This window comes from Prosopis cineraria, unplaced genomic scaffold, assembly GCF_029017545.1.
Source record: "Prosopis cineraria cultivar Desert tree isolate PC_DT_omini unplaced genomic scaffold, ASM2901754v1 PC7, whole genome shotgun sequence".
Classification (NCBI taxonomy): Eukaryota; Viridiplantae; Streptophyta; class Magnoliopsida; order Fabales; family Fabaceae; genus Prosopis; species Prosopis cineraria.
This window is the reverse complement of record NW_026555338.1, coordinates 36,231,161-36,256,005: the sequence shown is the minus strand read 5'-3', so window position 1 is coordinate 36,256,005 and position 24,845 is coordinate 36,231,161. Positions and strand designations below refer to the sequence as shown.

At 36.2% G+C, this 24,845-nt stretch overlaps 2 protein-coding genes across 4 annotated transcripts; one reads left to right on the top strand and one right to left on the bottom strand.

Annotated features, from left to right (window-relative positions):
* Positions 1-615: 615 nt before the first annotated feature.
* Positions 616-11,457, bottom strand: LOC129315473 (serine/threonine-protein phosphatase BSL3-like). Of its 2 annotated transcripts, XM_054959163.1 has the most exons (22): positions 10,963-11,456; positions 10,382-10,824; positions 8,888-8,948; positions 8,702-8,780; positions 8,491-8,570; positions 8,314-8,408; positions 8,102-8,201; positions 7,078-7,147; positions 6,399-6,500; positions 6,233-6,314; positions 5,665-5,844; positions 4,694-4,967; positions 4,372-4,609; positions 4,107-4,277; positions 3,529-3,767; positions 3,185-3,269; positions 3,002-3,100; positions 2,719-2,918; positions 2,556-2,631; positions 1,723-1,858; positions 1,500-1,639; positions 616-1,339 (listed from the first exon to the last, which is right to left on the bottom strand). In XM_054959163.1, exons 2-22 carry the CDS (start codon positions 10,815-10,817, stop codon positions 1,256-1,258), a joined length of 3,027 nt encoding a protein of 1,008 aa, XP_054815138.1. In that variant the 5' UTR covers positions 10,818-10,824; positions 10,963-11,456; the 3' UTR covers positions 616-1,255. The 2 variants fall into 2 exon arrangements, with proteins under 2 accessions (XP_054815138.1, XP_054815137.1); XM_054959162.1 differs by having other exon boundaries at positions 10,382-11,457.
* A 6,099-nt stretch (positions 11,458-17,556) lies between these two features.
* LOC129315952 (outer envelope protein 39, chloroplastic-like) lies at positions 17,557-22,923 on the top strand. 2 transcript variants are annotated; one of them, XM_054960137.1, is made up of 11 exons: positions 17,557-17,914; positions 18,032-18,098; positions 18,192-18,227; positions 18,391-18,535; positions 18,763-18,921; positions 19,062-19,132; positions 19,210-19,288; positions 19,379-19,494; positions 19,992-20,139; positions 21,046-21,115; positions 22,095-22,923. In XM_054960137.1, exons 1-11 carry the CDS (start codon positions 17,881-17,883, stop codon positions 22,250-22,252), a joined length of 1,083 nt encoding a protein of 360 aa, XP_054816112.1. In that variant the 5' UTR covers positions 17,557-17,880; the 3' UTR covers positions 22,253-22,923. The 2 variants fall into 2 exon arrangements, with proteins under 2 accessions (XP_054816112.1, XP_054816113.1); XM_054960138.1 differs by lacking the exons at positions 21,046-21,115; positions 22,095-22,923 and adding an exon at positions 20,824-20,911.
* Positions 22,924-24,845: the final 1,922 nt, after the last annotated feature.

The window sequence follows — 24,845 nt, the reverse complement described above, 5'->3', positions numbered from 1 at the left end:
AGTGTGGGGATCAAATTTTGAATGGGCTATAAATTTCAACCAGCTTGCTTTCTGTAAATGTGCTGTGTTTATACGCAGTCGTTGTTTACCAAGATGTGTTAATAAAAAAAATTTATTAATTACATTCCTAGTTAATGATGTTTTTGAAAAACCTTATTAATTGCATTTTTAAATACTTAAAAAATATCTTACATTTTTTTAATAAATAAAATATATATTTAATATATTTTTATTCAATCAAATAAAAAGAAGTAAATTTTAATACGATCATAATATCAATAATAAAAATTTATTATAAAATAAATAATATATCAAACATCTATATGTTTTGATTTAATTAAAGACAAATACCTAATTTCAGAAAAGTCAAACTTAATTTTACTTTAGCTGCTATTCGATCACAAATCCTCAACCACAATCATGGACAGCAACAAGCCACGACATTGGCTGACTAAAATCACATAAGTTCGAGCCAAAACAAGAGTTGATCTCCCATACATAATCCTTTAATGAAAGGCAACAACGCACGTGACCCCGCCACGCCTACCCTGGGAACAACAACTCACGCACACTACAAGGTTTTCCTTGTGGCGGAAGGCAAAATACAGATGCAAATTCAATGCCCAAACTCAAATGTGGAGGGCGAAATACAACTATAATCAAAATTTTTAGTCAGAATAAGCTAATTCACACAAAAAATAATGGTACAGAACTAGGATGGGAATTACACAAAACAAAATCTCTATAATACAGGGACCGGAAGAAAGGTTTCTGATTTATATATTTCACCATCACCTTAAAGAAGGCAAGGAAAAAAGAAAAATACCCTCTTGTCCTCTCAACTTCCTTTTTTTTTTTTTTTGGGATAATTGGCTGAGGATGGTAAGTGAAAAACCTTGTGAAAATTAATGACAAGAGGCAACACTTATAACCTATAATAGACATAGCCATGACCATCGTGCCTGTGGCTCAATTTACAGCACGGGGGTGAAACCAGAGTGAAACTTCCAAGCCTTCTAAAGTAAACCAGCAGTAGCAACCTATCTGCACCTCAAACTTAAGTTCGCAAGGCCTGCTGATAGAGTTATGAAAACCGAAATTAAGAAAGCCTTCAAGCCTTGTGCTGGGATTGAGATCACAAGTTCGAATATACCCCACGAACGGCAGCATCATGCTATTTACAGAACACGGGGAAACCAGTCGATAGCACAAGCCATTTAGGCAAAATATTAGGGAGCAGAGACATTTTCTGTCTTTATATCCAGGCAAGGGAACCTCGATCGTTAGCAACTTGAGGACGACCTCTAGTTGGAGTCGGCGGTCTATTAGCATTCAACTCCTAGGCATATTAACAAAATTGGAAGTAGAAAGCTTAAAACATAGTGACAAGAGCGCTACGGCATCAGCACAAGATACACTTGAAAGCTTATCGCTTGTATTTGATAGGAGCAATACAGCACCAAGAAAGTGCAAAGCATTTAAGAATAAAGTTGCAGTACCTGCATCCATGTATCTTCAATATGACGTTCTGGTGATGCTTCCGGGGAAGAGAGTGCAGGTGGCAATGGATGAATCAACTTAGGAACCACAACAAGATCTCTGCCCAATACTAATATCGCCCCAGCATTATTTGCAGTACCTATTTTTGAACAAGATTCACACTTCAGAAGGGTAAATGTTATGAGGAGATAAGCTCTCTGCATGTAAAAGCCAGGAAATTACCACAGTAATTTGTAGCTGAGAATAGAGTGATCAAATGTCCCTGAGCAAAACGCTCAAAGCCATCCATCACACATTCATGAGCACGAACAATCAGCTGAAGATCGTTATTGTTGCAGAATTCCATGACACGATCAGGCTACAATAGTAAACGTCATCAAGATGAGCATAGCAGCATACAGAGCATGTTAATCTAAGGCAAGACAGGTTTTAACCTTGAAAAAGTACAGGAACCATCAAGCTAGGCCAATATGACCATCATCTATATATCTATATGTAATATAAAATCTAAAAAAAAAAAAAACTGCTCCATATATAAGCTATGAGTACTACAGTTCAACTTAGACTTTATGCAAAACACGAGACAGTAATTTAGTTACAATTCAATTCATTTTACCCCTTCACAAGAGGCAATTATTTTGTCGGTACAGTCACAGGAGGCACGTATCAAAAAGGTACCAAAAGGAAAATATTTAGAGCAGTGCATGCATTACAGTGTTTTGAAGCTCTAGTGCTACCTAATATATGGAATCAATCATTTTTGTTATCTTTCAAGATATGAGAATCACACTTGCAAGCATGTCAGATCAAAATGCCAGACTGTTAATTCTAAGAGTTTAAATAAACACTTAAAAAGCAAGCAGCAGAAACACATCAAAATGAATTTCATGAATAACAAAATAGCGTCAGTATCTTAAACAGTATTATAATATTAATCATCTAGAAACTTCAACGATGCAAATTGGTGATTTTTCATCCAGGGAATCAAAAAACTAATTAACCATTAGCTCATTTTTTGAATGATCATTAGATGCAAGAAGGTCGTGAACACTCACCCCAAAAGTAACTAACCCTGGACCCCTAGCATTTGGCCGCAGTCCTTCTACACTATCATTTTCTGTAGGATCAGACCTGGTGACAAACATTTCAAGTTGTCAGTTTCCAAATAAACATAAATGATACTTTCATAAGCATGTTACATTATACAAATGGACGAACCATAATAGATCCATCAGCACAATTGACCCGGCTTCCATTGTAATTGGACGCTGAAGATTCTCAATCTGTTCCACATGATTTATTGAACGACCAATACCACCATGCATGCAAATAATCTTTTTCTCGATTAGGGCCGCAAGGGGAAGCCAATTAAACAAACGATTAATGCGATGCCATGCCCAAATTCCATCTCTCTCACCCTGACCAGTGATTTACAAGGTTGGTTGATGAACCTTTTTTTTTTAAAGGAAAAAGTCAGTGTCCAGTGCATCATATTACTTACCATCCTTTCAATGCACTCAATTCTGAAACCAAAAAGGGCATTAATATCTGCAGCTTCATGATTTCCACGTATTAAATGCACACTGTTGGGATATTCAACCTGCAATATTCACATAAGCATCCATAAATCTAAGGCCATCAAACTAAATAAAAAACACAACGAAAACCCAAATATCCAGCACACCTTCAGAGCAAGCAGAAGAGTTATAGTTTCCAGGCTGTGTTGGCCCCGGTCAACATAATCTCCTAGGAATAGATAATCGATATATCTGATGGTCATTAATACAACATTAGAAACATAATTAAATATCTAAATCATCAGTTTTATGATAGTCCAAAAAGAGCATCATGAACTCCAGACAGAGAGAGAGAGAGAGAGAGAGAGAGAGAGTATTACAAACATAAAGCCAACCACACACACTCTACTACTTAATAAAGTATGAGAACCCCCATGTAGGATGAGATCCATCAGCATAGTGCCTCATATCATCATAACATTCTACACCGCATAACAATTGAGAAACTTACGCTATGTCACCAGCAGTTGATGGTGCACCATATTCATCAAAGAGACGCATAAGATCCCCAAACTGCCCATGTAAATCACCAAATATTTTAATTGGTGCCTTAAGTTGTAAAACAGTTGGTTCACTTGAAAATATCCGCTCTGCACTATCACAAAGATCTGCAATTTCATTGCAGTCTAAGAAAAACTGTCGGCGAACAGGTGGTTTCCAGCCACGAGGTTTTAACAGGTGAGCTATGACCTGATAAGAAGGTAAAATGACTCCATAAGAAACAAGACTGAAATAACAAGACAGTTTGAAATGGGGATATTCTAGAAAATGAGACAAAAGACACAGCACATTTCACAAAGAAGAAAAATTTTGGAGGGGGCCATAACACAGCATATTCTAATTAGTAAACTCTTTTCATCTAAAAATGACATGATCTATCAGATATTGGAAACTCAAAATCTTACTGAATAATTTTATATAGTAAAATTTTTAAAATAATATATATATATATATATATATTTTTATCAACTATATTTATCATTTTTAATCCATGCCTGTTTGATAACTAATTAGACACACAAAACTCACCTTCTTTGGGACACTATTGATGGACATCTGCCGGTCTAATAATTTTCTAGCTGCAGTTGCACTTTCTGGAGTTCCATAACTGACTCGCCTGCCTTCATTTTCAAACTGATCAATTGAAAGCTGTCTAACCATACCGCCTAATGCTCCACCAGTCTCTGCAGCTATGACAACCTTGAAGAAAATTCAAGAAAAATCAGAAGCCACAATCAATGATATCAAGATAACCTTGACATAGTACTTTTTGCAATCACAACGATAGACTCACAGCTCTATGATGCAGCCGAACTCCACCAGGAACAATATTATTTGGTCCTGCTGAATCAGGCCTAATCAGGGAAGATATTGGTTTCCCACTAGGTGTAGCCTCAGCCCCACGGTCTCTGTCAGGTAATTCAACTTCTCCATTCTCTTGTCGTGCTTTAGCAGCAGCTAATGTGGCACTTATAGCTTCAGCTTCTGCTGCTGATGCTTCAACCAGATACTCAACACCTTTACTAGTTCTCCTGTTCAAATATCATCCAGAGAATGATGAAGCCAAAGTAACAATAATTAATTACTTCATCCAATGTGAATGATCACTATCTTACCGGGGTCCCTGGAGCATGGCATTCTCAGTGCTGATATCAGTATACATGTCACCATTTATAGGGGGAGCCACAGGATTTCCTAGAACAACTGAACCATCAGCAGTTGCTTCAGACATTGTTTGCCTGTTCCTATCATCAACAAATCCATATGGCCCAGGTAATCGTCCTGCTTGTACATTAGATGCAGCCGCTGCAGCAGCAGCATGCGAAGCAGCATTTGTTGTTTCAGCAGCAGCAAGATCTTCAGCAACAAGTAGGTCATCAAGCAATACTCCTGTAGTACAGACCCAACATATAATGGTCAATCCAGCTTCAAAATGAGAAACCTCAAGGTTTTATTCCCAGGAGAACATTTCCAGAAAAGTTAAGACAAATTAAATCCCAAAATCTCCATGTAACAGACCATCCCACCATGAGAGATGAATAGAAACATCTAAGCTATTTTCAAGTCAAGGCACAAAATAAAAAGTATAAAGAATTAATCTAAAAGATACTTCAAATTAAAAGGAAAAATAAATCAGAGAAAAATATTTACTACTTTATATTACACGAATAACAGAACATTTTGATTTAAGATTGCTGCTTTTACTGACTTTCTTTCATTGGAATTCTTTTCTTTTCTTTTCTTTTTTCCCCCTCAAACTTGTTTGTTCCAATGTCATTGTCTGAGCCAGTTGAAGACCTACGCATATCACCAACACCATGTTTCTCTTAGCTGTCTAAGTTCTCTTCCCAACTCAAGTTTCTTAACGTCATGCTAAACATTCACATGTTCAACAGTATGAAAGCCATGACTACCATGATCAGTTTCCTTCTCCCCATTCTTCCAATAACATTAGATAACACCTGAAATTTTGTCTAAGTGGAGTCTGACGTAGTGAACTATATTGATCAAATCAAATTATCATGTGACATCAAGAGAGATACGATTCAAGAAGTCAAATCTCTAAGGAGTTCAATTCATATCTTACCTCCACGTAAACCACCATAAATAAAAATAAGGTCACCGATGGCAGCAGCTGCATGCCTACATCGCCGTGTCAATTCAACTGAGGCATCTCCACCAGCTGCATCAGCACTGTATCTACCAGTTCTTGGACTGGTAACAACAGATTTGGTATCACACCAAACACCAGCAGCAGTATCCAACACTACAAATGAAAGTGATGTTATAAGTTTTTTTCTGAAAAAATAAAGCTTTGACAGGATCATGGCTGGATATTGGCTCTACATAGCCCAAGAATAGGGGTAAAAGACCCCAGACTATGGCAACAACTAGGAACCAGAGAAAAACTCTTGGAACTTTCATTTTATTTTGATTAAAACAAATAGTTCTAGAAGTCACTCTCCTATCAAGATGCAACCAGTAAGAGCCTCAGATAGAAGCAAAGGCATAAAAACTAATAACTATTATTTCATAATACAAACCTTTGGGATCAAACACGGCCACACAAAAAAGTTAAAAATAACATATATTAAAAAAATATAGCAGAGGCTCTCAACAAACAGGTAAATTCTAGAACATCATTATTCCAGTACCTGCAACACTTGATGAGTCTTCTACCATGCGCCCTCCACCAAGAGCTCCTCCAGAAACATGGAGCCTTGCATTAACGAATACCTAGGATCATCAAATCAGGCAATTATGATCCCAGGAATATATAATCAACTAAGTTAACAGAACAAAAAAAAAACTGAATCCCACTGCTGCATGCTGATATCTTGGAGATGGTGAAACACCAGGGGCAATTGCCCATTCCCATCGACCATCCCTATGCTTTGCAAGTCCATATGCACTAGCCAATGGCTGCAAGAAACAAACCCAGCATAAGGGGCAGAAGAATAGAAATTTTTTTAAAAAGCTTACAAGGAAACAATTCACAAGTTCTGAAGAGGAATTTTGAATAAACACCACTCTACAATTAGTATTAGTTAACATGATAAATGGGCCAGGAAAACAAATTGCAGATATTGCTAGGAATACCAAACTGTAGATTTATGCCACTCAGACATAAAATGACACTATCAATGCAATTGTAGGAATTTAACCTGTCTGAGTAATTAACTGAAGTAAAACTGGACTTCAATTCCCAATCACAGAGAAAATACTACAGTGAAAAGTGAATGTTATCTACTAAAATTTCAAATATCAATATGTGCAAAGAAGAGCATGAACATAAACACTGTCCAGAAATAAAGTCTAGTAACCAAACAGAAATATAAAAAATAAAAAAACAAAAGCTATCCTCCATCAAAACTATAGCTCAAAGGATCAGCAGCAAGCAGATTTTGAAGAGCAAGTAAACATAAAATAAAAGCAAGACTTCCCACAAAATCTAAATCAAGAGAATAAGTAAACGTAAAATTCAAAACAAACAACTCACTACACTATTGGCATCCCTTCCTCCACAGAGCAGAAGAAGCCCATCAGAGCGTGCACTGGCAGTTGCATACCTACTCAAAAAATAAATGGAAACATGAAATTCATCCCCACATCATCTCAAATAAATTTCAAGCACTATATTATAGCCAATTGAAATCATTACAAGAGATAGTTTCAGTAATTAAGTGTTGACATCTTTTAAGGTAAAGTGCTTTATATGCTCACAACAAGCCACAAGCTTTTGTGAACATGGTAAATAACATTAGGTCACGCTAAGCTGCCCCTTCCAGAAAACAAAACATTATTGCTGGTCATGACATTAACCATATGATGTCATGATTTTTTTTTTTTGGGGGGGGGGGGAGTGAACTATACAACAACAAGCCTTATCTCACTACATAGGATCGGCTATACAGATTATATGACGCTGTTGTGCTTTATCATTTATGGACAAGTGGACTATAGCATTTAAAAATAATGCTGCCCCTCTAAACTTTAACAAATAACATAGCATGTAAAATTGGCTACATTCCTGTTAAATATTTCAAGACTTAAGTGAAGCTTCAAATCACAAGCCCTTCTGGAGCTCTATATTGGAGGATTAAACCCCCCCTAAAAGTAACCCAAAAAAAAGAAAAGAAAAAAGAAAAGAAATGAAAAGAAAAGGTTAAGGACATATAAGCTTGTGTCATTCCTAACCAAGTAAATTTTATTTCGAAGCAACAAACCAATGAATGAAATGGTTGCCATGACAAGGCAACAAAAATTACAGATAACTTGAATGCACAGATTTTGCCAAAAAGGCTTTTTTTTTTTTTGGGGGGGGGGGTTTACACTTCCAACGATTCCTAGATTTTCATGCTGTGCATAAAAGTAAGAAACCGCAAAACCTGGTTAAAGAAGTCGATGGCCACAAAATAGACAGAAACTGTCCTATATCCAAAGCCTTTTAAAACAATTATGCGCACAGCAATGTCAATAATTTAGTTCATTAAAATGCAGAATTGATAAAGAAAGAAGAGTACATGCATGGTGGTGGGCCTTCTCCTTCTGGCTCCAATTTATGCCATTCATAAGGCTTGGCAGCTGTGTCCAAGGCCCATACATCAGCCAAAGGTCTTTTTCCTGGAAATAAAGTAGTATCCTAGTTCAACACTTCTTTTTCATTGAAAAAGAGAAGGTAGACATTCGTGGTGCACAATGCTAATGAGTTAACACTTAAGTTTTAAGTTGTTACCATCGTTTCCTCCAATTGCCATTAGATACCTCTGCCCCACTAAAGCCATCACATGTCCATAACGTGGCCCTGGTCCTGGGCCTTGGACAACAACTCTAGATAAAATTCAGAAGGTGCCATATTAGATAAATATGGTCAGAAATGTTAAGAAAAATTCACATGGATTACAAATCCAACCTATGCCATCGTGGCCGTTGCTGAGTGAGATCAAGAACATGAAGGTCCTCTGCCGACAAACCAGCAGGACCAATGCCACCCTGTTTTGCAATGCAATGTTCCAGTAAGAATTTATATTTATATATATATATATAGAGAGAGAGAGAGAGGAACTAAATCTACTAATAGTCTGACGCACAGATAGGTAAAAGATCTACCCTCTGCACAGTACCTGAATAACTACCATCGTTCCTACAGCAGTTGCCACATGTGCAGCCCTGGGGGTTGGAGGTTCTCCATAGGGAGTTATCCTGTCTTATAAATCACTTATTAGCATGAAAGTGAAGTGTAGAAAGGCATAGAAGCATTACTTAGGTCTTACGCAGGATGAAAAGAAAACCTTCAATTCTAAGCTTACCTAGACCATTTATTAGTCAAGACATCATAACAGTGAACATCAGCTGTGGCACCAGCTAAACCTGCAAATAAATTGTGCGATTTAGAGCATGTAGCATTTATCACTTAAAATTATTAAACCTATAATACAGCAATTTCGCTTCCTCATAGAGCACCTTTCAATTCAATCCAATCCAATCAATACTAATTCTTGTCAAACCAAAAAAATAGTATGCAAAATTAAAGAAATAATTCTTCATCTTGCACTTTTCCTTTACAGGTTGACAAGTAGATGACAACAAATCCCCATAAATTCAAGAATGTTTGAACCAAATCAAGTTTTCATTATTTAGATTCAAACATCCATATTTAACAGCTACAACAAATCAGGACAGCATCCAACTTGGATCACTTAAGCTTAAAGAGAGTAAAGTCATTTAGAGCTTCAAATAACATACAAAAAATGATCACCTAAATTATGAAACAGTGCGTGGAAATTATATTGAAACTGGACTCCATTGGCATTTTCAATAAATGTCATCATTTGCAACATTATTTGTAATGAACGTTGCTAACAACATACACTGAAATAATGAACATTCTAGGGTATAAAATGGGTCCATGAAGTTCCTATACCACTGAAAGTCTGAAACAATAATTGGTAAGATTTATCATATTTTGCAATCAAAGATTTACAGGAAATATGGAAAGGATAAAAGGCTTTCCCATTTAAAAAGAACCTCAAGTCACCCCATTTCTGCTGTCTACATTTCCACCTAGATTGATGAATCACCGACTCAAACAGCATCCCCACCAAATGTTTGCCTCAGGAGGATGAACTGGATGGGTTTTCACCTATACTTTACAAGTTCGAACTGTATTGACCAAAATATATAGGAAACATAGTCGTACAAGAGTGTTAAGTTTTATGCCAATGGCCTTGTGGCATAAAAGTTCCAGATCATAGGTTCAACCCCAATTCTAATCTCAGACCAACCGTTAGTGCCTGCTTGTCTAAATTAAAAAAAAAAATGAGTGAAAGTTCTATAAATGACAAATTCATATCCAAGCATGTATACCTGAATTATTCTATTTTTCTAAAACGAAACTATCCAAATCCTCTCCCTGCCATCAATTTAAATAAGCTGTTCTGATGCTTTTAAACTCAACAAAGTAAAGTTTGTAAACAACATAATACCCTTATTAGGAAGCGCCCTAGATCACAGGGACCAAAGACCAAAAGATGTCAAGAAAATTGAATAGTCCAGAGAATCATCAATTCGTTGCATGTAAGCTTGCATTTAAGCATATACAACAACAGTGCAATTGGATTCTCACTCAAACAGCAATAATAACTAGAACTAAACAAAAGCCCATCGGCGCAACTAAATATTTCAGATTCTAACACTTAACGACAATAGTTACGCAGTTTAATTGTCTGAATATCCATAATCTCTGAGTTATGTTAAATGTGCAGAGCATAATGTAAAAATATAATTAGTTCAGGAACACATACGTATGCCAGCATTCCCGGCGGATGAAGGGGTCCCAGCAGCAGCAGAATTCCCTTCAAGTGCAGTGGCACCACCAAACAAAATCAGCCTCGGACCAATGTATCCAGATGTACCCTCCTCTCCAACAGCTGCCACCGCTGTCAAAGTGTGGCCGCACCTCGGCCCTGGCCCATCCTCTTCCTTTTCCAAAATTGCATTCACGACAGTGTAAGTTGGCGCCAGCCTAGGTCCAACCACCGGACTCTGCTGCACCTGCTCAGCCGCCTGCTGCTGCTGTTGTTGCTGCTGCACTGGCGACTCTGCCTGAGAGCCGCCTCCGGACGACGGCTGCTCACCTGGCTCTCCTCTATCCATAGCTGCAGGAGCCTGACTAGCAGTATGATTTTGCACGGCACGATCGTGATCGCTTTCCGGGGGCATCGAGGAATCGACATCCATTGCTTCACTAAAAAATTTAGGCAACTTTTTTAAGATCGGAGCTAAAATCGGCGCATAATCGCATTTCCAATCAACATTGCAATTGCCTCTTCGAATCCAAACGCTTGAGGCTCAGAAACTTAATAGCCACGATCGAAAACCCTACCTCAGATCCTCGAGAACTTTAATTCAACAAGAGACACGTAAATTTTCCAAAACAGTATCCAGTCGATGGAAATTCCCCTAGGTTTTCGTCTCTACCCCCTCCGTGAAGCTCAGAAAAGAAGCGGTGCAGAAACGATACGGGACGGAGACAGCCTCTAGGCCCCCCAAACAAACTCGCACTCACGAACCAAAAGCGAAAGAAATAAATTAAGATAAAATTAAATCCAATCACTTTCTCTGCCCAGCAATAGCTGGCTGACTCCTCTCTCCGAGTTGAAGGTGTCGTATCTTTCTCTCACTAATCTTTTCTCTGCCTTTCCGTATTTTTTTAAGAAAATAAGAATATGAATATTCTCCCTCTAAAAAAGACATGTGCAGTAAATGACCGGAATCAACCGGTAATTATATGCATGGGTGAAGTTGCGCGGCGGCGCCAACAGCATGTTACGGTGGAGGACGGAGATCGGATAACCGGGATAACCAGTAATGAATTTTTGATAAACTATTAGCGGTCTTCACTGGTTCCTGATTCTAAGGAGGTTTCCCTTCAGCCACCTTGTAGCCATAATGGCAACTTCAAAGTTTTAGTGTGTGTTTGGATAACACTTCAACTTAGGTTGGGGTGGTCCAAACTTAAGTTAGGATGTTAAAACTCTGTAAAATTTTGTTTGGATAAAAAAAAATGAAAACGAGCGTTAGGGTCTGGATGGGCGTTTTGAACGAAGCTGATCTGAGGAGCTTTTCAAGTTTCACCGCGCGTTGGGTGGAGAAGACGTTGGGGCCATTAAAAATTTGTCAGTCTTGCCTTCTCTCTCCTTGTCTTCATGAGTTCGTTCATTCATCCTTCAAAGCTCTCCTCCTTAGCTTGCCAATCTTCAAAGAAGTTCCTCAACTCCGTTGATAACTCGCCGCCTATTAGCTTGCAGCCACTGCTGTCTGTGATTCTCGTTCAGTTTCTTCCGCAGTCAAGGTTGCTGGATCTGCTCTGTTGGTGTCTCCTCGGCAAGTAAGTGTGGCCCTATTTCTCGCTCTTTGACCTTTCTTCCCTAGAGGTATGAATAAAAGAGACCAGATTCAGCCTTCTTTTATCTCTAGTATGTTTATTTAATGTAAACACGAGCTATGATTACAAACATGAACTCTTCCTTTTCTCCTTCCTCGCGTAATTATAAGTAATATCTTCAAATTTGCTTACAAACTGTCAAGCCTTTTGGAATAGTTTGGCATACCCAACTGTCACTATTCATCCTCTTTTCCAAGCACCGATATTTGTAAGTTATTTCCTTGCTGGGATTATGTGAATCTAATTTAATTTAAGGGTATCTATCAAGTTTTGCTGTGCTTATGAAGTTATTTTAACTTTTCATAATTAAATATTTTAAATTTTATCATCTAGTTCTACCATTTTAAAAATTAAGATTTTTTATTTGTAAATGTTTTTTATATTATTTTTACTTTTTTAATAATTAATAACTTTTATTTATCAATATGTTTTATATATACAAAAAAAAAATTCATGTCTATTTTTGTCATTATACATTTCAACTGACTTTTAAATAAAATCCAAACAAATTTTAGTTTATCCAACTGACTTTTGAAAAAAAAGATATCCAAACATAAATCACATTACATTCACAAACTTTTTTTCTAACCTCAGTTTGCTAACCTCAGTTGAATTCTAACTTCAATTATAAATTTTCTAATCCAAACACACCCTTAAGCTTCGTAAATCATCCGTGAACCATGATACTCCTTTCGCTGCTCTATATATATATATATATATGTATGTATATATGTATGTATGTATGTATATATATGTAAGGAAATAAGATTATACCACATAATTTAAAAAAAATTAATTAATTATAATAATTATATTTGAAAATAAAAAAATTTAATGAAAATATTATTTATTAATTAATATAAGTATGTATTAATTATTTTTTATTAATATAAATTATGAGAGATGATTTAAAAAATACGTAGTTAATGCTTATTGAAATATGTAATTTTATTTATATAAAAAATAAGTAAAAAATAATAATTTTTCTTATAAATAAAAATCGTGTAGTATATACCATCAAGCGGCTCATTCGTTCAAACTGAAAAGCGGTGAAAAATAATAAACCAGGAATTAATTAAACATTTTCAAACAAACTGAACTGTTAGGATATGGTGATTAGATTTTGAGATTTTGTTTTTTGATGCGGCGTGGCCACTGACTAATGTACACGGCTGGCGAGCTGTTCTTTATTTTTTATCTGATTACGCTCAAATCTGGATTATTAACTGTCCTTTATTTGGTATCAAGTATAAGATGCTGACATATAAAAATAGCAAAAACATAAGGGAAAATAGCAAGTATGGACTGCCAGATAAAATTTGTATCATTCAAAGACCGATTGTTATTAAAATTTGAATGGAAAATAAATCAGTATATATTGTTGTTAATTTAAAATTAGTTATTATTAAAATTCGAATGAAGATTTATTGATAAAAGACTAACCAGCATTCATTCTGATTTCAACAATAATTTATACTTGATTTATATAAATTTTTTTTTAATGATCCTTGGTTGATTTTTTCCAAAATATAATGGACCTGTCTAAAAATATAAATACTGTACAGTTCAAGAATTGTGGCAGTTCATCTGATAACAAGAAAATTTATACGAACATGTTTTGCTGTAGGCTGCGCATCGTTTAATGACGGACGTGTAATATTTCTTGCACTGAATTTTCCAGCAACCCAAAAAGTTTTAATACATTCCTTTCTTTCTTTTCATTTTAAGAAATACATGTTTGGTATTTATTTGAAAACTATTGAAATGCTTGTGAGAACTAGAAATGTCAAACTACCTTTGACACATGCTAGGGAAAAAAATTGATGTCTTTCCAATTTTTACCGTCATTTTGATAATTAACTTTCAATTGCTTGGTTCGAAAACAAATTAGTTGCTTAAGTTTTGTATTTTGTTTTGCGTTTCCCTTTCATTTTTATAAAAAGAAAACAAATTAAACGTGACCGTGGGTGTCCAACGTGAGATCAAGTTTATTTTCAAAATCATCGAAATTATATCTACGACAAACTAATTTTTAAAATAAAATGTTCGTGTTTCAATCAAAGTATTGAAAATCAAATCGATTATTGAACCAGTCAAGTCAACAGGTTACGGGTTAGTTATTTAATCAGGGTTGAATCAGGAGTCAACTCAGAAAAAAAAACCGATTATGATTAAAATAATATAATTTAAATAAAAAAGACATTAATCATGAAAACATTCAACAAAATTTAATATTAATCTCTAATATAACCACCCAAAAATCTAGCAATAATAAAATACAACTTCCTAAATATTCATTCTTACAATTACTCGTACAATTTACAACTCTTCAATTACTAAAAAATCTAAAACTAATAATCACTAACACTAAAGTGCATGTTTGGATTTCAGTTGGATATAATAGATTACAAAAATAATTGATCAAGTGGTAGATTTTAATCACAATTGATTATGTTATAACGTAACCTGTTTGGATACTAAAATTGATTTCAACTGTACAAATTATTATAAAAGACATTACTTTTCAAAAATAAATTATTGATAAAGTTGTATTTAATATTAATAAATTTGTTAAACTGTATTTAAGAAGCAAAATATATTATTTAATAATAAAATTGAATCTATAAGCAACCTCCTAGAACTTATTTCAAAACTTGATTTTGGCTCAATAATTAATTATCATACAAAATTAAATTATTAATAAATTTATATATAATATTATTAAATTTTTTAATTTTATTTAACATGATTATGAATTATTGAAAAATTATTGACAAATTAATATGGCAAAATGAGAACCAAAAGTTAGTATGAATAGCTTTAAAAAAGAATCAATTTTGGCATGTTTAATCGATCATGCCAATTATATGCTGTTTGGCTAATTTTGTTTTAAAAAACGATTAAACACTCAAAAATTGATTTTGGATGCAAAACAAACAGGTACAAAATCATCAACAATGACAATCATAATTCATAAATGCTAAGCAACCATCAAATAAATGAATAACGGCAAATAATGGAAGATTAAAACAGTTAAGACACAATTAATTTAGAAGAATACTTAATTTTTTAAGTTCGAACTTATAATTAAAGCCTTCTACTTAAAATTCAAAGTATAAACAGTGAAATCTGGTTTAATTGCTTGCTTCCACTGCCTTGCTTTTTAAATTCTCAAGTTGAAATTTTTACTTTTTATTTTTTTAAAATTTTAAAAATAAAAATAAAAAAAGTGACACAACTGACCCAACAATTCGGTCAGGTTAAGTAGGTTGTCCCGAATTGACCGTAGGTTAGTCGAGTCACACTAAGTTAGTGGCTGACCGATTTAGGTGGAAACCCATACTAAAAAAGAGATTGAGTCTCCAGTTCACGAGCTGAATCGGTTGATCTAGTCCGAATTTCCATACAATGGTTACAACCAAAACTAGCAAAGTGTGCTAAGAAGGATAATTCACTAAGGCCCAATTCAGCCAAAAAACGAATATAGCCCAACAATGATTCTGCTCCATGCACATAAGTGGAACAACACATTTATGAAGCTATTGACAAAGTTACACCTATTCTTTTTGCCGCCCGAGATTTTTGATACACTTACACTTAACACACTACACAAAGAGGCATGAGTGGTTATTTGCTCTTTACAGTGCCAAACTTGAATTTAAAAAGAGTGTACCATTGCCATTTTCTCATACATAGGCAATGAACACGTGATTGAAGATATTGTAACAATCTACCAAACTCATACAAGACTTGCCAGTAAAAAACACCAATCTTGACTTTACGTCACCTAATCTCAACCAATGCAAATTACTTTTTCTATGCAAACTTGGCTTCCTAGACTAGCCTTGCATCTATATTTCCCCCTTCGTCTTTACAGAGGGCCCAGCTGTATTTATTTTATCAAGTAATGCTATCAAACTTTACGCTCAACACATCATACTTTTGACTGTTCTAGCATATATTTAACTTTTTAAGAAAACTGTGATAAAAAATCTTAAGAACTAGCTTAATTGTCTAATTTAATTCATACTTTTGAGAACTTACTCCTTTATATGTTTGGCACATACCTTAAGGGTTGGGATGCTCTGACCCCTTCCTCAAAAATTGAGTCAACAATTTGTTTGCAATTCATTCACATTCAGGAGTCAAATTTGAAGCCTTGCGTGCAATGCATGACAACCCCCCGCCCCCAACCACACACTCACACACAAGCGGGTATGACCATGGCAACTTATTCTAGCCCATCCAAGCAGACGCGTTGGTTGAGAGCTTTAACATGCTTTTAGGATGGATGAATCAACAGGAAATGACAAAGATGACTTAATTTGATTGAAAAAAATTTGCTCAGATCTTCCTTTTCAGCCCCTGAGAGAGGATGGCGACAAGTAAATAGTGCTAGTCAATTATGCTATTTCCTTTGCGTCACAATACAAAGAAGTGCTTCCTTTTTAGCACCCTACGAAAAAAACCTTGTTTCTGATGTTGTTAAAGAAATGATAGTATGGAGGTTGATTCTTAAAGGTATCTTATAACCCTCGGGGCATTTTCAACGATTGTCGGTACTGCCATAAACATCCCTATCATTTGCACACACTCGATTCTGCATACAAGAGACATTTTGTTGTATTCGCGGGGGAAATAATAAATAAATAAAAGCTAACCAATGATAGAGTGGTTCTACTGGGCAGGTGAGAAGAAGTCAGCACCATCAGCCCTTGAAGAGGCACCGGACAAAGCAGTGGATGACATGGCCTGGCCAAGGATAAAGATTGCTCTCTTAATTTTGTTCTTTGAACTTGACACTTACGTTTGACAATATACTTCATCAAGCTGGTAAGACAAGTTCAATAAATGGATCCCATGACTCGGTCCTGGAACTAACAGTTGGGGCGCACACTATTTTTAAATGGACATGAACAGTGTATTCTCACCAATGCGCACATATATAAGTAAAGAGCTTGCATGCATAAATTGACAGATGTGATACGACATTGGTGCATATACATTGACTCTTATCTTTAATACACAACATTTTTAACTACTCCATGAGAAATCATGATATTAGTTAAAAATAATTTATATTGATAAAATTGAAAAAAAATCATTATTTCTTGTATTAAAGATCAAAGTGTTTTTTCTGCGTGGCTCTCTCCCTAATTTTTCCCAGTGTGACTCTCCCTTAAGGCACAGTCTCTACATTCATCTTATCATGTTATGAATGAATAAGCTTCAAGGGCCAGAAGCGGACTGATTCACCAATCAGCTATTCTGGTGCACTCTACCATGAATGCTTCAATTGTGCACATCTTCCTCGCTGTTCTTTTTTTTTTTTTTTTGGTTATCTAGTACTAATACCAATGCTAATACTAATACTAATGACGACGAATAAACTGCTCCATTGAGAAAATGAAAAGATATTTTAAAATTGATTTTCTTATAAATATCTTCCTTGCAATACCGATACGCAAAATACTCAACAAAAACAAAAAATACGATCATTCGTGGATCGTGGCAGAGCGGCAAAACAAACTAGCATCACTCCGAAGCCTCAACTCTGGCGTGTGGATGGCATGAGGGAGAGAACCCTCCACGTGAAACCTCTCACGTGCAAGTGAGACCTTCGAAGGAGAGAAAGGGATAACAGAACTTGAAAGCTAGGAACAACTTCGGCTTCGGGGAGACGTTAAAAAGCACAGACAGTTCGCCCGCCGTTCGCAAATTACAAAACGACGTGCTGTCTACCCGCATTCTAGAATAATTGTTTCTCTATTAGAGGCCACCCGTCTTGTACTGGCTCAAGATTTGCCCTTTCCTCCTAATATCTGTTAGTTTAATGGTTGACGCACGTTTAACAGGATGGGCGCTCAGAAGAGCATCCATGCTGGTAAAGGTTAGTAATGCTCAAGCTTTTCATTGTACGCACTGAATTACACAATCATTTTTCTGGGCACCAGCGTATTTCCCATTTCCACTCACAACGCCTTCTACCTGTTCGAGTGTTTAACAGCTAAGATTGACGTTAATGTTGATTTCACTCACAAGCTGTGTGCTTCTTTGATGTTTCCTACACTCAGGTATCAGTTGAATTTATTATTGGAGCACTTTCCTGTTTATCAATCTTGTTTTGAATTTTCATAAGCAAATTTTTTCGCATTTATTTCTCACAGGAGCTCGGGCAGTCCACTTTCCCTGATAATTGGGAGGTAAAAATCTTAGTTTGTTTCTTGCATGTTTATCGTGTTATAATAGTGGAATGCGGATTTAAGATTTTCAGAGATTGTATTACAATGATGTATTGTTAATTGAGTTCTTTGTTGGGGCATATCCCAGAACAGCATAATGATTTATTCCAACTTTTTCTTTTAGTCTTTGCATCAAACATCCTAACTTATTTGGAGGAAGTGAGAAGCTTGATGTTTCGTGGGATAAGGGTCTATATGATTCAAATATCCTGGTTGCTTACAGAAGGCCAAGACCCGAGTGGCTAGCTCAGCAGTCTTTTGTTATACAGGTGTTCATTCTGCTTCTTCTTTATTAATCGTTATTTTGTATGGTATAGGGACAATGCAATGGCATACTGAGCAATATTTATTACTTTCCTGTGGAACTCTCTTTGTGCCCAGTGAAGGAGATTGAGATAAACTAATTAAGCTGTTTTATCTTTGAGATATATAATTTATGGTTCAACATAATAGCATATTCCTGAATTTATAATTCTTGCTCCTTATTCTCTCTCAGCATTCTCTTTCACCCGAGATTGGAGTCCATGGTATACCTATAGAGAACTTCTCCCGTTCAGTCAGTGGAGGCATAAATTTATCTCGATTCTCTTTGGGTTTGGATCTGAATGAACCACCAAGTTCAAAATGGAGAAACACAACCAGCATCAAATTTGAGGTTAAGTTGGACATTTCATGAATCTATCAAACATTCTTGCCCAATTTGTATTTGTTTTCGTGCTTTATAATCATCCACAAGATTACAGTTCTTGGTTTGCTGATGGATAGAGTGGAAACTAATTATTCTAAACTGTGCAGCACGTGCGTCCAGTGAATGATGATGGTCGCTCCACAAGTAGAGATTATGAAGGGTTTCCTTTGACTTGCAGGTAATAACGGCTTCCAGTATTCTTGTACTCTTACTGTTGAACTGATTTGACCGAATGATACAAATTACTTGTTGCAGTGGTAATCCACATGACAGTATGGTAGTGTTAAAGCAGGAGTCTCGATTTGCGAAGGCAGATGATTGTAGCTTTCTCCAAGTAAAGTGTTATTTTTCTACTTTTTTATGTTTAATGTAGGGATCCAGTTGTCTTTGTCTGCCACTGATTGAAAGCCTGTCTCTTTCTCAGTTCAATCTTCAAATAGAACAAGGTATTCCAGTTTTTTCAAAGTGGCTAATCTTCAATCGGTTTAAGTTTGCTGCTTCCAAAGGAATCAAACTTGGACCAACATTTCTCTTGACAAGGTTAGCATTCTCTAGCAGTTGTGGAGTAAATAGTTGCTGTCTTTTTATTTAATGTAACTAAGAGGTGTTAAAGAAGAAATGCTAAATGTTATCAAAGAATCAATGCAATATCATTTGTGATGTCAACCTTAAAAAAAAAAAAATGTGATGAGTGTTGTATGATACATAGATTCATCATGAAAATGTGAAATTATTGCTATATATATATTAACATTGAGAAGGAATTAGAAGCTAAAGAAATTATCTTCGCAAGGCTAAAAGCTGTGAAGAAAATTTATGATAGGCACAAGTTGTTTTCTGAAGTAATTGGAGACTATCAAAGTGGAACTGCAATAAACTTATAATTTCGGTCCCCAACCAAAAAAAAAACTTATATTGCATTAATGTTTAGACTCAAGCATGTGAATCGTGAATCTTGATTTTTACCTGATATATAGTTCTCCTCTTTTTGTATTCTTCCTTTTTTCCACAATCATCCTTACCTTTCCCTCTGGCAGCCTTACAGGCGGTTCAATTGTTGGGGACATGGCTCCTTACCAAGCCTTTTCCGTTGGAGGGCTTGGGAGTGTGCGTGGGTATGGTGAAGGAGCTATTGGATCAGGGCGATCATGTCTGGTTGCTAATAGTGAACTGAAAATCCCTTTGGTAAGCGATGGCTTTATTCATATTTTTTGTTCCTCCTCTCATCTGCTTTCAGCACTTTTAGGTCCATCAGCCCTGGGCCCATTGCATTCTTATGCTGCTAAACTGTTTCACTTTCGGGCAAAGAACTTGCTTAAGTTGTATTCTGTTAGAAGTGCTACTGTGCTTAGTAAGATGCTAGAAAGTTTGAATTTCCTTTTTCCCCTTTTATGTGGGAGCGTGATCCCATATTGCCTGTCTTATGAAAAAAAAATGCTTTTACAATTTTAAATGTCAAAGTATCTTAATCCCTATTTATAGTATATTATCATTTGGGCAGAGGTTGATGGAGTATTATATCTGGCTGTGTTTGGTCCATTTTGCTTGCAACTTGTGCAACTGGTTAAATTGACTACTGTCCCTATCCAGCCCTACGGTCCCTTATTTTTGCTCCAGTTTTGTGGCTTTATTTGTGTCAAAGCCCTACTGCTCTTAGGGGTTTCCATTATTCTCCATTCTTGTAGGTTCCCATTCCTCTCCATTTGAGAAAGTAAAAAAGGAATCTATATTTTGCCTGTCAGCTTTTGCAATCGTAATTCTGCCCAATGCATCATATCCAGCCCTTCTACTGCATGCTTCCGTGGCATATAAGTATAGAAATCTCTGTATTTTAAATTACTAATCCTCCTGATTTCTGTTGTTGAGCAGGCGCTAAAATATATGTAGACATTGGTCACATCTTTACACAAAAATAGAAGGGATACGTGACATATCTGCTTGACTAAAAATTAGTCATGTATTTTCTTTTTCTGTCACAAAAGCACTCACACACAGAGGCTTAAATACAAGCATGTTACACACATTTTGAATCTATCACGTTTTTTGTTAAATGACCATATACTAAACTACTTGAGTGCTCGCTTGCCATAGAACAAAATGTTGGAAGCTGCTGTTTTCTTTGATTGTGGAACTGATTTGGGATCTGGTCATCTTGTACCTGGTGAGTAATATTTTTCTTCTCTGGGTACTTGAGAGTGACTTGCAAATTTTCCTCCTATTGAATAAGAGTTCATTTATATTGTGCTTCTCTGGTGCTTGTCAAATGGAAATTGAGCACTTCCTGTTCAGGCCATTTATGTAGACAAAATGGAATGGCTCAAAAAGTTTATCTGTTTCTGTTGTAATAAACATTGACCCATGGGCAAAACGGCAAAGCTTGATTACACTGTATTTATAATTGAAGAGCCCAGAATAGTGCAGCTGATTGCCGTGGGTCATATTTCATGGACAAGCATTTCATACATAATTTCAGAATCTGAAATCTGGTCTGGATTGGATTTGGAATAATTACAACGACTTCCACTTGAGCATAATTTTATATTGGTATTTTCTGTGGTCAAAGACTAGCATTCGAGGCCTTCCACATATTTAGGGTCATCTGTACTTTTGTCTAATACATAAAAAAAAGATCCATTGTATGGATTTGATGGAATGAAAAGTAGGCTTGGGGTGGGGCACAACAAAATTGTAAATTGAATGATTATGAACCCATCTCACTCAAGCGGTAGTCGAAAGCCTTGTTGCTGAGTGACAATTTGTATTTATATATAAGGGTCACCGTAATAAGAAAGCTAGGGCCATGTCATATTCATGAGAAATGACATTCCATGTTATTTATTTTATTCAGGAGCCCGATCATGAGTTAACACAAATTCCATTCTCATGCAGAACAACGAGTAGGTCACATAAAAGCAGATCCTTTTTATGCTAGACTTTATCTAACATCGCCTCCCCCACCCCGCAAACATAGTTTTACTTTACTGATTTTCCATTGATACATAATTATTTGGCATGGATTAATTAATTTTGATAACTTTTGGTCTGTCTATTTCTGCATATAGTAAATTACTTTTGCGGCCTTTCTCCTATATCCCTATTTATTTGACAGTGATCTCATGGCGCTAATCTTGGAAATTCAGGAAATCCATCCTTAAGACAGGGTAAACCAGGATCTGGTATTGGGTTAGGATGTGGACTTCGGTTTAAATCACAGTGCGGTCACTTTCAAGTGGATTATGCCATCAATGCATTTCAACAAAGAGCTCTCTATTTTAGTCTCAGCAATTTTGGTTCATGAGATCCTCAAACCCAGGAAGTTGCAGTCGCTGGCCATCTGCTGTGTTTTCTCATCCCCGATTAACCGCAGAAGTCTTATGGCAGATTGAATGCTGATGGTACAGAGGCTTGTGCTGTTTCATCCGGAGTTAATCATCACATCAGCTTTAAAAATTTCATTCTCTATAATTTTTTAACCCGACAATAAATTATGTTTGTGGAGAGAGGAGCTGTTAGTACATTCTTTTTCCGGATACAGTACATGATGGATGACCCAATTTTTTCTCCTTGTTTTGTACATGTAGCTGAAATTTTTCTGTGTGGTCTCCCTCTTGTTAATGAATCCAGAAAGATTGATGTTTTACTGTAAATCATGTTCAATCCAAGGAGATATGAGAAAGTTGATACACACGAACGGAAGCAACCTTCTATTTGAGCTTGCCAATAGTTCTGCAGCAAACCCCCCGGGAGGTGGATGAGTTAAGAATTAACATGTATATCTAAATTCTTCTGGACTTTATAGTCTATACCAAAGGGGGGAAAGAGTCTTCAAGACTCCATTTGATTGTGATATAAAAACATAATTTCAAGCACATATTGCACTATGATTATCTTAATTTTGTATGAAGTGATAACGAAGTAGATTTTCTTAGAGCTCGTAATAGCAAGATCCCTTATTCTTGGTTTTTGTAACAGATGCGTATGTTTTGTCATTGCAGATGTTTTGGAACCCATCATGGAAAGTAGCCGATTTATCTATTTCGTCTATTTGTGTGCATGAATTGTTGGATGGTTATTTGGAATGAAAGTGAAGTGGCATTTCAAAAAAAGGGGTAGGATAAACATGTCCCGCTGACCATTCATGTAATGTTCCCTTACAATGTGGCCTCTGTTTTGTTGAAGAAAATGTTGGTGGGAATGGCTTTCTGGAAGAACCAAAAAAAAAAAAAAAAAAAAAAGATGAAGGAGAAAGTTGTGTATGATGTTTTCAAGATGTAAGTAATACTTTTCTTTAAGCTTAATTCACCCTCACTTATTCCAATCTTTGAGTGCAAGTTGGGTTGATGTTAAATCTTTTTCAGAATGCAATGAAGACCTTTAAATATGATTTGCACTATCAAAACTCAAACCAAGATAATAATAGTTTTTATTTGGCTTGAGTTTTGGAAGTATAAATCATGTTTAAAGGTTTTCATTATATCTTGAAGGAAATTCGTCATCAACCCAACTTGCACCCCAAAATTGGAATAGGTGGGAGAAAATTAAATCTTAAAAAAGTGTTGTTTATATCTTGAAGAATGTCACGAGTCTCACATCGGGGAGCCTCACAAGTATTGTGGGGTTTATAAGTGTGAGGGGTTCTCTCATCCAACAGGCTAGTCTTTTGGGATGGGTTCTCCCTTTAGGCTTGTGCTCGTCACATTGGTGCTTTCATTGAGAGTTCGGTGTCACAAAAAGGACTACCTACGGAGGGTTCTAACCGGCCGAAGGCCGAGTGAAGTGCCGTGGAGTGAAGCCACCGGGGACGTCGTCTCTTGACGGGGTGGCATTGTCACGAGTCCCACATCGAGGAGCCTCACAAGTATTGTGGGGTTTATAAATGTGAGAGGCTCTCTCACCCAACAGGCTAGTCTTTTGAGATGGATTCTCCCTTTGAGCTTGTGCTCGTCACAAAAAAGTTGTGCATAACTTTCTTCTTCATCTTTATTTCTTTAAGAGCCATCCCCACCAATAAAAAACAAGGCAGAAACCTAACCGTTGATTAATGACATAGCCTTGAAAATGTTTTAAATGAGTCATGATGGAGATCTTTGACGTCCCCGAATCGTTCGGTGAGAAAATATAAAACTACAAAGAGATGTGGTGTTAAGAGAAGTTGCGTTCCTCAGCTTTCTCGTCGAAGTTGGACAAGACCTGCCTCATAAATTAAGGATGATTCCCAATAAATTACACGCATGATTATTGCCTCGATCGATCCCTTCGTTTGTTTCTGTTTGCGTGGAATTGAACCCTCGCGTACAATAAAATCATACTGGTATACTCTTTTTTCTTTTCCTTTTTTCCCGGCCAATCAACTCCTACGTTTATTTTGTCGCCCGTGGATCTCAACATGAAATTATAAAGAACATGACAACGTGCTTTGTTGGAAAGTTTCATTCAGCAAACAACGACCAAGAGGCCATAGGAGACCAAGTTTTTGGCTCTTGTGCGCGGACCTTGATTGTTTTTCAAGTAATGGAAACTATTTTAATACATGGAGCCCGTGTGATTGGATAAATAATGATCAAACATTCATGCAAGTATAATGTATTCATTGCCGTGTTATGAGTCGTTGAATTCCAGCATGTTCGGGTTAGCTGACGCCAACAACCCAATCCAATACTAGCAATTAGCAAAGATATCAGGACATGAAAAAGAAAAGGAAAAGGAAAAGGAAAATAAAATAAAATAAAAATAAAGGCGAGCCCTGCAGAAGCTCAAACAACCACACCCATAAAGGAGTATATCGGACTAGGGCGAGGCTTGCAATTCATCTTTTGAAAGGGTGTATGATGCCATCGTACATTCCCTCACCTGATGAGACATGAGTTGCTAGATATTTTTTCTGGGTTGAA

Coding starts and splice junctions, on each gene's coding strand:
- LOC129315952 (XM_054960137.1), top strand. CDS start 17,881: ATGGGCGCTCAGAAGAGCATCCATGCTGGTAAAG. Junction 18,228..18,390: donor CTTTCCCTGATAATTGGGAG/GTAAAAATCTTA, acceptor TTTTTCTTTTAG/TCTTTGCATCAAACATCCTA. Junction 19,133..19,209: donor GGGTTTCCTTTGACTTGCAG/GTAATAACGGCT, acceptor TACTTGTTGCAG/TGGTAATCCACATGACAGTA.
- LOC129315473 (XM_054959162.1), bottom strand. CDS start 10,817: ATGGATGTCGATTCCTCGATGCCCCCGGAAAGCGATCACGATCGTGCC. Junction 8,949..10,381: donor CGCCGGGAATGCTGGCATAC/GTATGTGTTCCT, acceptor ATTTATTTGCAG/GTTTAGCTGGTGCCACAGCT. Junction 4,610..4,693: donor GCCATGCTCCAGGGACCCCG/GTAAGATAGTGA, acceptor ATATTTGAACAG/GAGAACTAGTAAAGGTGTTG.